The sequence below is a fragment of the Egretta garzetta genome, unplaced genomic scaffold (genome assembly GCF_000687185.1).
Source record: "Egretta garzetta isolate BGI_Z169 unplaced genomic scaffold, ASM68718v1 scaffold39, whole genome shotgun sequence".
Taxonomy (NCBI): Eukaryota; Metazoa; Chordata; class Aves; order Pelecaniformes; family Ardeidae; genus Egretta; species Egretta garzetta.
The window spans coordinates 4003140-4021568 of NW_009260945.1; the positions used below are offsets into that span (position 1 = coordinate 4003140).

Genomic DNA, 18429 nt, shown 5'->3' on the forward strand with positions numbered 1-18429 from the left:
AAAAAAAAAAAAAAAAATTCCGACCGAGACGAAGACGAAAGATGATTCTGCCGATGCCTGGGGAAGGACCCCAAGAAAGAAAAAAAGGAAAAAAAAAAAAAAAAAAAAAAAGAGAGAAAGATGGGTAAACAGGTATGAACATTCTCAGGATCTCACTTTAAAGGGATCGAAGTCCTGTAATATTTCATACGTGGGACTGAAATAGGTGGAAAGCTATGACTTTCCCTTAACATCTGCTAGATTATGACAGTGAAAGTTAAGTATTTGCTTACCCGTCCACTGCCCTCGGACACAGGAGAAAAACTGAAACCCACACAGTATGAGCGCATGAGCTGAAATTAGGGCTATATACATCTGGAAATAAGAGACAGAGCTTACTTTTGACTGCTGCCATAAAGTAAACCAGACATTCCTTTCAGCCAGCCTTCACCACTGCACAGTGCATATACTTCCCTATTTCAATTTTTAATTCAGTAGTATGATATAAACCCAAATTCTAATTAAGCTTGAATCTAAAAATGTGGGCAATGAAAGTTTAAGGATTAGCTCCCTAAATCACAGTACCATTTCACTAACTGTTACTATATAAAACACAGTAAAATTAAAATAGTTTAAAATAACAGCCCTTTCCAAAACAGATTAAAATGAATATGAATAGAAATATCTTCCTGCTTGGAGACTATTGTGCGTAGAAGAAAAAAAAAAAAAACCAACACAAAACATTTGTGCCTTAAACCATTAGTCACTAATAAACACAACCGAAATTGTTATAATCAAGGTAGGTTCATACTGAGATAGAGCTGCTGTTGATTTTCACTTACCGTAAACAGAACAAAAAATCTCTGATTTTTCTCCCCCACACAATTATTCACCCACGGGCAGTGGTGATCCATCTTTCGAATACATCGTTTGCAAATACTAAAGGAAAGAAAAAGAGACTTCTGTTGAGAAACAAGGCTTCGCACTTTAATGCAGAAACAAGGGCATCCAGTGGTCATGAGATGATGTGCTAAAATCTTGACAAACTGCAAGCAGTGATTTTATTTGCATTTCTTTAAAGAAAGTATTTGCTCACTTACAACTCAAGCTTTTGGTTGTTACAAAACTGACTGCGCAGATCTTCTTCACATAAGAAAAACGGTATCAATATGAGAACCATTGCATATCCAAACACAAAAGTGAATACAGTAACTTGTTTTAGGCACTTGTGGCACTGAACGAGCAAAGTTTCAGTTCTTTCTAAATTCAGTTTTGAAAAAACCCTTCCTTTGTGGAGAAGCTTTTTTAGACAAAGTAATTATTTCAAGTTTACAGACTTTCAAGTTGTAAATTTAGTTTGTGAATCAGAAAAAAAAGGAACTCACATCTTCAAGAGAGAAATTGCCAGTCTTGAGGTTTCACAGAATTACAGAATCTCAAGGGTTGGAAGGGACCTCAGGAGATCATCTAGCCCAACCCCCCTGCTAGAGCAGTCTCTCCTAGAGCAATCTACACAGGACTTCATCCAGGCGGGCTTTGAGTATCTCCAGAGGAGGAGACTCCACAACCTCCCTGGGCAGCCAGTTTCAACTGGCCATATAACTCTAAACATAGGCCATCACAATCTCAGCTAAAGAACAGCTTACAATGTCGCACCTCACTTCCTCAGCATCAAAGGAAAACATTGAAATATAAACAGCATACATCCCTTGCCTACTTGTTAATGAATACTTAAACAGCACTGTTCTTTGCCAGTTCTGCAACTTAGTTGCTGCCCAGTTTTGAGTCAAGTTTATTTCCAGAAAGAAAAGTCAAATATTTCAGTAAGTCTATTTTACATCTGCTAGGCCATACAGCACCAGAGGGCTCATTTCTCTTATATTCAGGTCCATCTGCAGGCAAACATGAGCAGCTATACAAGAGAAACAGAACAGTTGCAACATGGGTTGAAGTTCTTCCGTAAGTCAATAGCTTAAGCAATGCTGATATTTAATTTTCCTAGCTTTGCACTTAAGATAGCCACACACTCATATGTTCCAGATTTGCCTGTGGAACATCCAAAATATTAAGCTTTTTCATTTCAGCAGTTACAAAGCCAAATAAGCCTAAAAAGTGGATGCACTATTATTCAAACCCCTTTGTTTAACGCATGCTTATTTATATATGGTACCTATGAGTGCTGCAGTGACAGGCCACGAAGTAAAGCTAGGCGACTGTCACTAGAGTGAAGAAAGGGGGGGTGGGGGTGGAAATCAATGCTCCTAGGCATGAAATAATTTTTAACTCATTGCATATGCGTGATCACAAGGTAATTCAGCAAGAGGCAGAGCATATTCCTGTGCAGGTTACACGAGAGAATCCCAAATCTCTCACTGCTCCTCTGAAGCTCCTCCCTTTGCCCTGAGCTATCGTAACCCAGCCCCTACATTCCCACTGCCTCTGGTTTTATGGACATTAAAGATAATTCATCCTCTGATACAAATTACTTTTAAAATGCTGCCAGTAACACATGAAAATCCCAATACCACAACTAAACACCACAACCATTCTCTAGTGCAGAAGACACAGGTACCGTTCAAGAGAAGGCATTCAGAAGGCTCTCCAGAAGATTTTCATTTCACAGCCTGCTGCCTGTGAGTTCAGCCTCTCATTAATTTCCCGAGCTCTTTGGGAAGGTGAGCTAACTCCTGTCACCACAACCATGCAAGGCTCCTAACGTAACACAGAATATATACTGCCACTCTAAAAAGAATATTAATGTGAAGTACTGAGTAAAATCATATCCAGACTCAATCAAGCCAAACGCTGGAGGATGCGAGGTGGGCAGGACACACTTTTGCTCATTCAGTGTTTCTCACAAGCCCACGCAGAGCTCTCCAAGACATCAGATGTCTGGAACCCTGCCTTCAGTTCTAATCTCACACCACGATTCAACAGCCAACAAACTGGCAGCAATGCTGAAAACAGCGGTCCTGCCTTCTGCCTACCCCTCACTTGCATTCTATTCCTTCCCTTGTCAGAGCACAGATGTTCATGCGGCAAGAGCTTGGGGAGGTCACTCCATTAGCTGCAAGCTGGGTCATTTCACTGCGCACGAATGCTCACACCTACACAAGAGGAGGGAGCAATATGGTAGTGAGAATGAGGAGCTGTGGACAAAAGAAGGTCTTCTCCAGCTGCTGAATGCACTCAGGCAACTGCAGGTGCAATTACAGTTCTGAATGCCAAAGACAACATTCAGGAAGAGACAGCTAATGGCTTAAGAGAAATTGGTCTGGATAACAGAAATTCACGGGAAGACTGATGCAAACGTCTCAGTAACTTGATTCTGAGTAACAGTTCCCCAGACAGACACAGGCCCTCAGAATAGGCTAGAAATGATGACAGCGTGCTCCTTTGGTGAAAATGAAATAGCATTCACCCAGGATAAGCCTCTTCTTAATGCTGAAAGTGTTAACTGCTGAGTAAAATCTCAGTTTAATGTATTTCACCGAGGCTAGATATTCAGCCATAAATAAAGGTTTCTTGTTCTTTTTTCCATGGCTAATGTGTATTATGAAACTATTCTTCTTCCTCAAAAGAACTTCTGCTGCAGTGTTGCACAACAATTTTCATAACTACATCATAAGAGCCTCTTCTGTTAATAATTTACTACTCAAAACATGCACTGTGGCTTTGTGCGTAACTATTTCCCAATAGGAACCAACTTCAATTTCCATTTTCAAGCCTCTTCTATCAACAAATTGCCACTTTGACTACTTGGGACTAGACCATCCTTTTAATGTCCTTGGAATGAGTTTGTAAGCCAGTAAAATGTTGGCAGTATAATCAAACAACCCTTTTTTCTATTCGATACGCTTCTGCGGTGCTAAATCTATGGCAAAGAATCAGATTCTGGTAGCTGGTCTATGCAGTATGTATTCAGCATTCACAAATTTACAGAAAAATCCTTTGTTTTACTTAAGAAAAGTTAACAGCAACTACTAGTAGCATGTATTGTATGGGTAACAGAAACAAAGGCAATTAAACCAGATATCCAACTGCTTGCTGAGGACAAAAAAAGACAGCAGACATACAAAAGGATAGCACGTACATTTGCAGGCTCTGGCTTTCTCTTTCAGATGTTCTGTGAAGCCAGTTATGCACTGTGCAAGCATTAAAATGCATCATTTGCCCTTACGTGGAACATCTCACAGTGTATTTTACCAAGGCACAGAAAAGTAAAACAACTCCCAAGACATGCTGAGCTAAGTCCCTGAACCAGTGGTCAGTGAAAACAAACCCTTTGAAAGTATCACAGATTTCCTTTGCTGTAGACACTACCTATTCTTGCTCTGCTTTAATAAATGCCACTCAAATTCTTGCTATAAACAATGTATTCAAAGGCCCTACTTAGCTTACTTTTATTCTTCTTCCACAAAGAAAGAATATTTATTTTTTTTTTTATTGTTTTTTCAATCGACACCACCTTATCTGGGACCACAGGCTACTGGAACATGCAGGATAATGCAGTGTCTGCTGCAGGTGATGGCCCAGATGTACCCAAGGGACCCCAGCAGGGCAGGAGCTGCAGCGTCGCTAGGCTCTCTCAATACTCAAGCTTCTTTACTCCTATGTAGAGTTCAACGTAAGATGGCTTCATTTAGGGCTACTTCCAAATTAGCAAACCCTATCGGGACCAAAGATGTGGATAACACTTTACAAAGATACCTGTAATGTCTCTGTAGGAGCCAGCCTAAATCCGAGATGAGAAAATTAGCAAGATCCAACCCACGCTCAGCAGAAGCTCTCCGGTGTCCCTTTACCGCATCCCATGAACACAATGCCAGGATATCTGAACAGACTGCACAAAGCTGTTTTGGATCCCCAGAGATTAACAGCTTATATTCTGCCACAAGAAAGCAGCTGCACTGCTTCCACCCCCAGGCCCTCCAAGCAATCGGTACAGCTGTGCTCATGTAACACTCTACTAGAGCTAATAAAGCCAGCCAGAACCAAAATCGTTGCACATGAAGGCAGGCCTGGTGTCTGCACCCATGCAAAAGCTAACCTACACCACAGAGAAACTAACTGAAGAGAATTCTGTAGTTGACTATTTATACATGAAACCTTTCCCTTCACACTCCAGCTACAAAAACCCACTCGCATCTGAGAGAAGAACAAGATTTCAGTGCCAAGGCAGAGTATTTATAATGGAAATAGCTTCTCAGCCATAACTTTCACACAGATAAGTGACATACACCGAGACATTTAATTTAGAAACCACAAATTTACAGAATAACTTGAGAGTCCTGACAAGACTTCACTCTGTTCTTTTGACGGGCACTAACTCTGAGACTTAAATTCATTAAGCCACACAATTCAATACACATACACTCCTCACACCTACAGAGCACCACCAGAAACATTTACATATTCATGTAAGTCTTAATTATGCAGGCATATCTATTTTCAACTCGCACACAATAAACATTACAAATGCATATCCACAGTGCCTGAAAACTCAAAAGATGAGAAATAACTAATAACAGATACATTTACTATCTCTTCCATAGCATGTGAAGTTCAAATTATCGCGTTTCTGCCCTTATTAAAATGAATCTTCAAGAAGCAGAAGTGCACTTAACCAATTATGCATAAAACTTTGGGAAAATAATGTGCCAATTCACATATAATTCCAAATGATGCACTACAAAGACAAGATGACACAAATTAAAGTGATAGTTTAAAACTCATCTGTATCTTCTTCAAGATTGCAGGATTAATTTCTTAAATCAGCTTCTATCAAAAATTTCCCTGAGATTCCTCCCTTTGCCCTGCATTATCAAGAGTACAGCACAATAATTAGATTGATGAACAGATCAAAAAGTATTTAAGACACCATGGTATGATTACTTTTAAAAACTCGAGTGTCTTGCTTCTTTCCCCTCATCCACATTAATTTTCGGCCATAGTATATTGTATTTATAAAATACTCTGCAGTGTATGAAATGATTTAAAGTTTACCGGATGCCAAAAGAAACCTGGGAGGGAAAAATTAACACATAAATACCAGGAGCATTATTCCAAGATTCAATACGCGTAACTTTTAAAGCAAACTATGGCATACCTGCAATGGTGTGCACGTTCAGGTTTGATACTACAGCACTTTGGACATTTGTAGATCACCTCTCCTGGTTTCAGTTGCAAATTATCCATGTATTCTTTAGTGGCATTTCCTTTGGGTACAGCCCCCTGAAATCATTTCAATTAAAAGAGAGAAAGCTTCTTAGATGGTATGAGAGTGTTTAAAAATACATTTTATAGACTTCATACCAGTAATCTCAGGATAATTGCTGAAATAAGTTCATTTACCTAAAGCTAGTCTGCCATAAGCCTGAATCATTTCCAAATGAATAAATTACCTCTGCTTGACCTCTAATTCAGTCTCATTTCAGCAAGACTCATCTACGGCCAAGTATTAGCATAATTCTGATAGAATCTGCTGCCACCAGCATACATAAAATGAAGAGGAAGACACATCTTTACATGCAGATACAAGCACTACCGGTACAATATTTGCTGAGAAGTTACTCTGAACGAGCACTACTAAAAGTGCTTTCTTATGGCAGCATATGCTAATTGTTGTGACATTCGATTATTAGGCCAAGCCAGCCACAAAAGTTAAATCAGCAACAACTACATGAAAGATGTTATTTCAACTCTCTGAATCCACGATTTAGCCACCTGCCCCGTGTACACAAGTTTCCGAGAACCAACGGTCATTCTTTTTTCCTTTATACTTAAGCTTTTAGCTTGGACACTGTCACCATGAACCACCACTGGCTTCTTCATTCTACATTTGGTAACCTCTGCTGCCTTCTGCCACTGTGGAAGTTTTGTGTTGCTACACGGCAAACAGTTGAAGGAACTGATCCAGAAGAAAAATAACCCATCAGGAAAATAAATTATTTTTTAGTGATTAGTTCTCAGAGTTCACCACAGAGCTGCATTAGCAGCTGTTTCAACACAATGAGGAAGATGATGAACAGACAGGAAGAGTAGGCAGCATTGCTTCTTCCAGTAACGATATTAACCTAAAGCCTCGTGAGACTGGAATCTCACTTTGGATTAGTAAGAAGAAAATAACGGAAAGTACCATTGTCACCGTGCTTACTCAGAGCTAAAGGCTAACCTGTGATCAGCTGAAGGCTGATCTGTGAAATAAACCGGGATGTGAAAGGAAAAGCGCAAAGGCCTTTCTGTACCAACTCCTCCAGGCCAGCGCTTATTTCACACAACACTCTGTAGTTATTTCTCATTCAAAAAAAGCCCACTTCCAATATCATCACTTTACATAGACACTTTTAAGAAACTTTGGGGACAGACTTAACAAACCAGGAGGCACTTCAGGTTCAATTGCAAACCACCTCTCTACTTAGGCAGAAAGATTTTGTTGCCTATTGCCTCGAATAATAATATTGCCTGGAATAACAATCTTGTGTTTGCATTGCCCGAGACACAGCCCAGGTTCTGCCCCAGATGAACTCTTTGGCTAAGTGCTGCTTCAAACTTGAGGCAGCTGCCCTTTGCACGGATACAAACTGAGAGTTTCTTACATACTCATGTTGTATTGCTGAAGTGTTTTTTCGCAATATGAATGTTCTCATTGAAGTTAATGCTTTGGTGAATTATCTCAGAGAGAACCCCTAAAGCACAAATTTATCTTGTTCCAGGTAAATTTATGCTTATAAAACACATCTCACATTCACCTATTCATCTGTCACTAAGGACAATAACTGCAGACCACGCTTTTAATGTTTTGCTGATAAAAATATGTTCCATTTCAAAAATATCTTTCATAGTCTCAGATGGTTACCAATTCCTTTCAGTGAAAAATCTATTTCTATGGTTTTAAGAGTAAATTTAATTCACATATGTTGTGAGGCAGTTTATTCCTTTTCTCTTTCAATCTTAGTTTCTATCACACAGTCCTGCCCTCCATTCTGGGAGTCAGCAGAAAAGGAGTGGAGAAAAAAAGGTAGCAATTCATCTCAATTTCTATAGTGTTTTATCCATAAAGAACAACATAGGTCTAGAAAGACACACAGTTTTACCAGGACATATTTTTAAGCAATCTATCCTTAAACCATTAACTTTCTTAGCTGTCACAGTCCCTAGAAGTCGTAACATTTCATCACTGGGTGTGGGCTCAGAAATAAATCAAAGACTGAGAAAAGCATTAACTACAGCACCCTGCTGGGTTTTTTTTTTTTTTTAACACTCCCATAACTTCTATATACACATTGTTACTGCCTGAAAAATCTGGAGAACACAGATGTTTTTCCCCTCACGCCTCTGTCCCCAGATTTATTCCCTAAAGAGAGTAATAGATTTTAGTAAAAAATAAACAATTTAATCTCTTGAACTCTTGAATTGAGTAAAAGTCCTAAGAAATGAGTACTTTCAAGTCCTCTTAGACCTACACTGTTCCAGTGTGAGTTCAACTTAAATCTCCTTTCCCACTGACTCCGAATACCTAAACACAATAATGCATGAATCATGTAGGACAGTAGTTCTTACATTATGTCAATATGTGACTGAGTTTTTTCAGCATGTCTATCTCTACAAGTTCTTTTATATACCATAAATGGAAGATACATTTCAAGTGATACACAACAGCATGAAGCTACAACATCTTATGAAGTTTTGAAAACATACCTGATGAAAAAAACCAAGAAAAATTAGGACAGGAAAGACTAAAGCTCTATTAGCTTCTTCAGAACCTGGGTTAATATTTAACAAATAAACTGTATTTCTCATAGGCCTACCTCTCCCTTAGAAATTAATTTTATATTGCTTGCTCAAGTCAAAAATTATTTATGGATTCATTAACAGAACAACATGGAAAGTACAGATATCCCTTCAACTTGAGAGTTCTACAAATAACACTAATTTTCCTAGAAGGAGGAGACCGATGCCACTTCTCCAATTTTCTCTGCAGACGGTGAGCTACAGGAGAGAACAATCCAACGTCAAGGAATGATCGCATACTTACTGGATCAGTTAGCATAGTTCTCAGATGCGATGACAAAGCTAGTACTGCCAAGCAGTTAAAGAGAACACCGTTGATCACAGAGTACCAAAAGTCTTTGGAAGGCAGCAACATGACAAAAGTCACTACGAAGTCTGCATAGACAACCAGAAGCCATGTCATTATAGCACAGACCATACCACAGCCATCTCGGATGAACCAAACTCTCTCTGCCATGTCGGCCTCTGAGGAAGAGGAATCGTAGCTGTCATTTTCAGCAAGCAGCGGGTGGTGCTCAACATCACGGAATCTGTGCCCTGATGACTGCATGGTTTTCTGGCCTTGCCCTGCAGGAAGCAAAGATACCATTATTATGCATGAGGAAACTGGAAATGCAGGTGGCTCTCATTTTTTATTTTGGTAAGATATTCAAGTTCAAAATAGATTACTGAGATTTTTTTTGACCAAAACCTGAAAAATTCTATGACTACATAAAGATGAAATATTTCTGGAATCAAAAGATACTCATTTACAAAGTTTCACCAACAAGTCTGTAAGCCATTTACTGAGTTTTATAATCCCGTAACTTTTTTATCATGCAACTTCAATGCTTTGGACAAAGGAATTTTGTAATGGTTTCATTTCCATCATGCTATGCCCGTAAACCATTCTTCCCCTTTTGTTAAAAATGCAACCTCTTTGTTTTATCTCAAACTAAAATGGCAAAGTCTTCATTAAATTACAGCTCATGTCTCGCAAAGAACAGCAAATTATGGCACCAGACTGTTGACTTTTCATACTGCTCCAGCAACCCAGGGAAGAGCAGAAGGAAAAAACAGAATGGAAACAAAGCTGTTCTGCTGTTCCAGTACATTGTTCACAACCAAAACCAGAGCAAGTTAGAAAGCAGCTAAATTTGTTGACAAAAGTGCTTATTGTGTTCAAAAAAACCCAAACCTGTTACAATGATATACTGGATAACTTACAAAATGGTCTCAGATCAGACCAAACTTAAGGGAAACAAATGGTAGTGGTTAAAGTAGTGGCAACAGATTACATGAACCAGATTTTCAAAGAACACATTAATTAGTTCATTTTAATAAAAACGCTTTTAGGGCTTTGTTCTTGTTCCAATGTGGAACAAAAAACAACACTTGAAACCTTAATAGTTTTCATAAAACCAGAATTATTTTCCAGACATCTCTTATAAGCAAAGATACAGAATGGCAGAACTGAAGTGCTATCAACAAACAGGAGACAAATTAAAGCTTAAACATTAAGCATCAAGAATAGCCTGCTACTTTAAAAGTATACCGTGTTCTAAAAATCATATTGATTCATGCTATTAAAGGCCACGTCAGGGATAAACTTGAAAGCATTATATTGACTGATGGCAATAACACAGAAGTCTCCGTTTTCCCCCCCTTATTAATGGTAGCCTATATATACGACTGGTAGGAATTATGGCACTTCCATTTACATCCCGAGACCTTGAATATAGGGTCACTTTGTTAGTTTAAAGTGGTCAAAATTACCATTACCAGGTAAAGAGACTCACACTGAGATAGTTTTCAGATGAAGCTAAGTATTTCCAAACCGTTTAAGAAGCTCTCAGTCCTTTCTACCAGCAATCAGAAAAACATGTTCTGCCCAGTAAATCTTTCTGATTCTCAAGCCTTAATGCTAGAACGAGGCAGGAGTAATCCAAGAGACTAGAAATGAAAACAAGTATATGCAGATTGCAGTGTAGAGATCCCAGAGCAACAGTTAAAATAGCAAGCAGAGATACTCACAGGACACAGTTAAGTGTGGGCTACGTTCTCTGGCTGTGAAACAGAACAAACTGAAATACAGCTCTGGTGCTTTGATTTAGTCACTAACAATGCAATATTATAATTTCTAGTAGTTACACTGCGTTTTCTATCCTTTGGGTTTGGGGTTTTTTTTTTGGTTTGTTTGTTTTTTTTTTAAACAAAAGTCTGCCCTCTTACCAGAATGCTGCTACTAAGCCATGGATGAAGGTAGTCACATACTAGAAAAATACCTTAGAACAGAATAAACTTCCCCTCCCTTAAAAGCAATTCAAGCTTAACTTAACCTAGGATAAGGCCCTCTTTTCAGCCACTTAAGTTACTCTAATCTTTCTAAATGTTTACAGTTAAAATTATAATCTGTGCCAATTAATTTCAACAGTACTCTGGGACATCAACCACCCCTTGTGGTCAAGACTTGTAAAAGAAAAGTCCAGTTTCATGAAGCCTGCAGAATTAGTAGCTGGGACATGAAGATAACTGGACAAATCAGCTATTATTTCCTCAAAAACGAGCATACAAAACTTTTAAGAAATGTTATTGCCTAACTTCTTCTCTCAAAAAAAAGGACCTGCAAAAATGTACGTACAGTAAAATTTTAACCAAGCCTTGAAGCGTATGAAGAGCTGACAGCCAAGCAAAGTTATCAGACACATAAAATACCCAACAAATGCTCTAAAGAGCCAAACTTCTAAAGAGTAAGTGGCCGTACTGCAGAAACACTCAAATACAGTGCATTCACATGTCAGTATTTTGTCAAAATATTTTTTCACTGGCAAGTTCTGGTTTTGTTAACTCAAATTTAGGGTAAATTCAACAAAATTCACAATGGCAAAAGTACTAGCTTTTTCCATTTTTTTCCCCCCAATTTTATCTTTTTGTTTAAAAAAGTAAATGCATAAGTAATTTGGAACATTTCTTCAAACAAAATGTCTTTTTTTCCCCCACCAAAGGACTGTTTAGAAACCCCACTCCTTCAAGACCTCCTGCTGCATGGATGTTTTGAAGCATTTGAGTGGAATCAAGTAATCAAAACCAACCTCCCAACTCTGAAACTTCCTATAGAACACAAATTTGGAATTCCTTCCAGCTAAGGTGCAATACCTCATAAGAAGAAACACACAATTATTTTTCAATCATCAAGGCAAGCTTTCAGCTGCTCAAATCAACAAGTTACCTTAAATCACAACAGACATCAAGGTTCTGGAAAAAAAAAAAAAAAACCAAACCAAATCCAAAGAGTATTTGTGTATGTCATGACAAATGTGAATTTTAGATCAATTCTACAAGCAACTCCTTTAGCATACAAATGAAATGGCATAAATTTACTGTTTTAATTTTGTTTTACTGTATTAAGGACAATAGAAAAACTCCCACATACCTCACAAATGTTTTGTGTGTTATTCTGACATCATGTCCTTCCTTTGGGCTATCCTAGGCTATTCACATAGTCATATCTGATGTAATCTGAAAAGACGTCATCAACAAACCGATTAGTAAAGCAGTGTTAAGGACAAATAACATCCATAGATAGCAGTACTTTGAAATATGCTGCATGGACTTACAGCAAACAAGCTTCTGATCAAGAGGAAAAAAACCTTTAGATTAAGCTACCAGAGAACAAACTAAAAAACTCTAAACAGTGTTTCAAGTAACATTGTATCTGTCTTGTTCCTTGTTTTTTAAGATGAGTTAGATACCCAGATTTTAGCATTACAAACTAATGAATCCAAAGACCTGTTTGCCACTCCTATATGACTAAGAGATAGAGCACACAAACCCCAATGATCTTACTTGATTGTCTTCAGAGCTTATAGCAAGGTTATTAATAACAAGCATGCATGCCTACCGCTATTTTTATAATTGTAAGGTAAGACAGGAAAAAAATTGTTTTAACTCTAATTATTAGACCAAGCTATGACTTTTAAACTAAAGAAGCTACTCATTCCAGAATCTGCTTATAAAAGAAAACAGCCCACAACTATCCTTATGCACTTAGAAAGTTCTCCTTGCTAGAATTCCACCATATAGGCAAATAATTACTATATGACTTTCGATATACAAATCAGTATAAGGACTGAAATGCTAGCACAAGGTGCTCTAACCATGCTTAATGTTACAATGCAAACATTCCACGATCTTGAATCACAGTCCTCCCTTTCAACAAGGACGTAATACTCAAATCCAACACAGACTGTGCAAAGTAAGAGAGCATCGGTAGCTTTAAAAGTGTAGATTTCCTTTTTCATAATGAAAGAAGAGGAGGAGGATCTTATTTTATTTAGAAAACCAGGTACTTCAAAGCTTAAAAATTTTGGCAGTTAACTTTTGGAAATCACCACGTGGCATTTAGAGCAGGAGGACTGCAGCACAAAACCTTGAGTTAAGATTTCTGCTTGGGAAAGAGAACACAAGAGGCGTGGGCCTGAATTTCTGACTGGAAAAGTTAGTGACCACATGCACGCACGCTGCCCAGAAAGCACTGCTGCGCTGGTGTCTGGCAAATGAACTGGGACCTCTGTTCTGCGCATCCGCGACTGCCATTGCCATTCTCTCACCCTACTGCTGCAAACGGTAACATCTGTACGGCAATTAGGTCCCCAATACACAATCAAAGAATATTTTCTTACTTTGTTTTATATAGTACAGAATGAAATTACTAACTTGGAGTAGGAGTTGGAAATTTGTGTCTGATTAAAGCTGGCTAAAGAACTATCTAGTTTTATTTCTTCAGTTGTTTTATTTTCTAGTATTTAAAAAAAGCTTTGTGACATGGAAGCTTCACTCTTTCATTTGGAAGGTTAATTTAAATATGTATTTTTTTGAGAATAATGTAGAGATTCTGACATTTAACAGCTACAGAAAATATGAAGCCACTTACTTCTAAAGGAAACCTTCTAAAGGAATCTAGCTTGTTACCAAAAAATATTCTACATACAACATTACTGATAGAGTTATTCAGTATAGATTTTCAAATTTTCCCAACTCAAGGGGAATTACACCAATGCAGACTTCCCCTGAATAGAAGCAGCGTCTTGTCTTCTTCCAGCTCATATATTCTATTGCAAGCCTAAAAGGTAATGCAAATGCTTATTACGCTCACATAACTGCATGAAGCTACTGATTGCTTTCTGGCTTGCTTTATAAATATGCTTTTATACTTTTGCTTAACAAGTTTTCACAATATTGTGAAATCCACAATCATTAAGTTGTCATTGACATGGCATTTTCTGGAAGCTAAGTAGAAACAGGCAAGACAACGACAGGTTGAGCATATCACATTAATTTGCAATGTCACCCACCCATTCGCCGAGTCAAAGATGACAAGCAATACAAGACGACATGCTGAGCCTCTGCAAGTGAAATATTAAACTCGGAGTAATCATTTGAAATTGTTAACAGAGAATTCATTGACAAGACAAGGATGTGATTTGTTCAGTCAGTTCCCTAATCCTAAATGAAATTCTGTGCAAAATTTCAGTGTTTATTGGAGCCTCATCAGTTATTGGTTTATATGGAAGTGCCACCACAGTTCTGCTTTTGTGAGAATAATAGATCTAGTCACTCTCATGTGACTTCTCCCTCCCATTCCATCTCCCCTGCTCTTGTACGTTGTTCTCCTCTCCAGCTGCCTACACCATTATCCCCCACCCTGGTCCCCTTCAAGGGGACGAGGATCAATGTTCGAAAAGCACTTAAGACTTTATGAAGAGCTAAGCATCCCCACTGAGATGCTCACAGCTTTCCTCTAGACTATTAATTTATTTGCTTCAATGCCTGTCCTAACCAAATTTACATCGAGTCTTTGCTGTACACTTAAAGCACAAGCCTCTGGGACAAAGCATGACACTTTAATATGCCAAGCACCAGTTTTTAATTTGACTGTTTAAAAATCTTTATCTTGCCCCGGAAGAGAAAACTAAATTATTCAATGCTTCATGAAAAATGTCATCTGTTTGCACAGGCAATTATATTAAACCTAATCCGATAGCGTTCTACTCTTAGGTGTTGTTTGAAATTCTCAGGTTGAGAGTGTCTGACCTGTACCTCACAGTTAATGAAATGTAGGCCCAAAATGCAGATACATTATTGGAATAAAAAAACCCCAAACTTTTGAAGAAGTTCCGTTACAAACTCATGATCACTGGAAAGACAGTCTTGTGAAATGACTGTGCCTAAGATGTTTTTAGTTTTCTAATAGGGCTAAAGAAGATCCACTGCAATAGCAAGTCTCCCTTCTCTAAGTTTACTGGAAGTAGGTTACCAAGGGCATTAGGAAGATGAATGATATGATACAACTATTGTATCATGAGGCCCCTGCGCTGTCAATTAAATAAAAAAAAGGTCACTGCAGGGTTAATCACAGTCCTTTTCCCTGCTGTTTTTTAAGGAAGAAAGGAAAAATGTCTTAGGGAAAAAAAAATAATCTCATTTTTCTTTATTTTTTTTTTAAACAGATATACAGATAAGAATTTATATACAGGCTAAAAATCCACCACCTGTCAAAGCCTAATCTTTTTTGGTCGCTTTGTCCTTCAAGCTATACAACGGACAGTTCCTAAGATTCCTTACATTTCAGTTACAACACAGTAAAGAGAATGCTTTTATTTCAAAATTTCTGACTGCATACTGATAAGTCAATAGCTGTAGGGACACTAACAGATAATGCACACTAGAATAATAATCCTGCAGGATTTACATACATTGGATTTAAATCCCACCTAGAAAGCACAGCATCAATGGCAAATCAAAATGACAGAATCGTAGTCTCGTTAAAAGGTTACAGTGTAAACATTAACTTCAATAACTGCAAAAATGTTAAGTAAACCAAGTGGGCAAACCTACTACTGCATCCAATTCCGGGGGCAATTCGGAGCATTCACTGCTGACAGATAAATACCCATCAGATAATGTCTAGACATAATCATGCCTTATTTAGGTGAGGAACCTACTTTTTATTACAGACAGATGCAATCAAACTGCAAAGCCATTTAGTAAGTAAACTGTGGCTTGTTTCAACTTCTCAGTGACTGGCCTAGCAAACAGCCTCACAGCAAACAAGTAGAACTACTGTGATAACTGCATCAACCAGTAACCGTTCTGAAAACCCCTTAGCTCAGCCCCAGCAACAGCCTAGCTCTGTACAAGAAACCCTGCTACGTACTAGGCCTTCAAGGCTGAACCTTCTCAGCAACCACAACACGTGTAAGAACTGCTAGAGTAGCAAGTATTCAGAAAAACCAGTCCATCAACTACGATCCCAATTTAGCCCTGCCAGACTCAACTTTTGCTATCTGTAATTACAAAGAGCTATGCCCGATTTCAGCGATCTGGGACAGTAACACAGAGCACACAACGCTGGAAAAGAGCAGCTGAAACAGTTCATGATGGCAACCCATGAGACAACCCCAAAGGGTTATTATTAACTTATCCCCAAATCTCTCCCATACCCGCAGTAACATAGCTGATCATCTCTCTAAATCCTTGTTGGTTTTGCTCTACAAAACAATATGTTTTGTACCATGCTTGTCTCATTAATTTCCTGTTTATGCCTTGTAGCCCTTCTTTGTACTTACCCATATCTGCTCTACTGCAGGCATGCAGTGACACGTTACATTGGAAACATGCAACTAACGTGACGCTTTTTTACAGAGAAATTCAAGAGACAATCTTCACTAAGCTCATATTTAACAAAGTCAAGTTTTAAGCTACTGTAATGATTCTCCTTACACCAGTCTCTTAGTAAACAGCAAGTGCCAGGCCATAGGAAGAGACTGGAATTGTTTCTTTTCAGGTCTGAAAAGGGGATATGCTTCTTCTAAATAGTCTCAGAAAAAGGGCACATAGAAGCAGCACTTAAGCGTAAGTAGGGCTGTCTTACTGGGAAGCTGGTAATCTAATTACTTACATCTTTATGCCAGTAGCATCTTTATAAACATCCTCAAAACCAAGCAATGAGAATTCAGGGTAAAACAAGTTATGCAAAATGAAAGAAAAAAACCTGTGCGTGTCTTTGGAACACATATTTATAAAAAAGAGCTTTGCTATCAGCAATAAACCCGACAGAAAAGTGACTTGGTATCACAAATCTATAAGCAGGAAAATAACACCCAAGATGTCCAGCAAGGTTGCTTTTTGATAAGTTTTTTTTCCCCCCACAGGTGTGGGAGGCAAAGAAAAAATATTTCACCAGACTTTGATGCCCAGCAAAGATACACGCTATCTGATACACACAGAGTTCACTGAGCTACAACAGCAAGGACAGAACATTTCCGGATTAAAGAACAACCTTTACTTGAGAGAAGGACGGGAACACAATCTATGGCTGGGCTTTGTATCTCACCTCTTTTGGAACAGGGCCACAAACTCAAATTCAGATTAGACTCCGGAAAGCTAGATGCTTAAACCAGCATTGTTACGCAGAAACTGAACGTTTTACTCCTTTGCCAGCAGCAACTGGATGAATCACATTCTACTTAAGAGTACAATTTTTTAATTCTAATTTTTGTGTTCATCAATATACGCTACCTCCTCACACTCAGTTGAAGATAGTGTGGGGATCACATTTACCGATTGCGCTGTGATATCAGGCTGGTGAGCGCATTTTTCTGCCAGGTGTTATACCCATATCCACATGTGATTCTTCCTTCCAGGTTCCAAAAAGTAATGACACAGATCAAAGCTGGACTATTTTCACTAGCAATTTTCAGTATCGATTAAAGGAGTGTTAAAGCCTTTGTTTTAATGTTCCTCGTATCAGACACATATAAAGCCTCACATTTCCTCTATATTCTTCATCTTTAGCCTTTCAGCTGCTACAGAATTCTACCAATTTGCTTCCCTTAAAAGTTCTGTCTTTATAAAAGGCATGAAAAAGAAATCCATCAGATATATACAATACAAGTAATACTGCTTTAGAGCAAAACCAAGTTCTAGAGAGATTAAAAGTATCAACAATTTCTTTCAACCGCAAAGAACTTTCAATTATTTAAGTCTAATCTAAAACCACTAAAATTTTACATCAGTTTCATCTACTAATGAATCAGTTGAGCTCCACTTTATCTGTAGATTTTCAGAGCGCATCCACTTCAAAAGATCTAATTTAAGTATGTTAATGCGAACAGTCACAGTGACTCCAACCTAATTATGTCTTCAGCAAAGCAAACAGTTACATCACTGTAATTCAGCATCCTCATGCCATTATACAACTGTGCATGTAGTATAGAAAACAGCCAATGGCTTCCCAATCCTTTTTGGACGGCACCGATCACACCCGTGCTGTGCTGTACGAATCTACCCTCGAATTATTTGCATTCCCACTTCCTCCAAGCGCTTGTTCTTCCCTCCTGGAAATAACCAGCACCGCATAAATCAGCAAAACTCCCTACAGCAAGTGCTAGGACGGTACCGAAAAGCGTGGTGTGTCAGATGGTTGCTGTTCCCTCCCCTTTCGGCTTCCCACGGCGGCAGCTGAGACTCAACCACACAACCGTGCTGGGGCACAGGGACACTTCCATGCATTGGTTTCCATGGCTGCTGACAGCTCTTTATTTATTTAGTTGGTTTTAAAGAACCCGAAAAGAGGCAGGAGCACAGCCACGACCTAGAAACAACCCACGAAGGGCT

General features: G+C 38.5%; 1 protein-coding gene across 1 annotated transcript in view; it reads right to left on the bottom strand.

The window, feature by feature from the left end:
• Window positions 1–12270, bottom strand: part of ZDHHC7 (zinc finger DHHC-type palmitoyltransferase 7) — a 17133-nt gene extending 4863 nt beyond the window's left edge. Inside the window, exons 1-5 of the mRNA XM_009647191.2 lie at window positions 12185–12270; window positions 9017–9339; window positions 6089–6213; window positions 822–918; window positions 273–354 (exon numbers count right to left, since the gene is read on the bottom strand). Of these exons, the coding sequence (XP_009645486.1) occupies window positions 273–354; window positions 822–918; window positions 6089–6213; window positions 9017–9322 (610 nt within the window). The 5' untranslated portion in view covers window positions 9323–9339; window positions 12185–12270. The remainder of the gene's footprint in view (window positions 1–272; window positions 355–821; window positions 919–6088; window positions 6214–9016; window positions 9340–12184) is intronic.
• Window positions 12271–18429: the final 6159 nt, after the last annotated feature.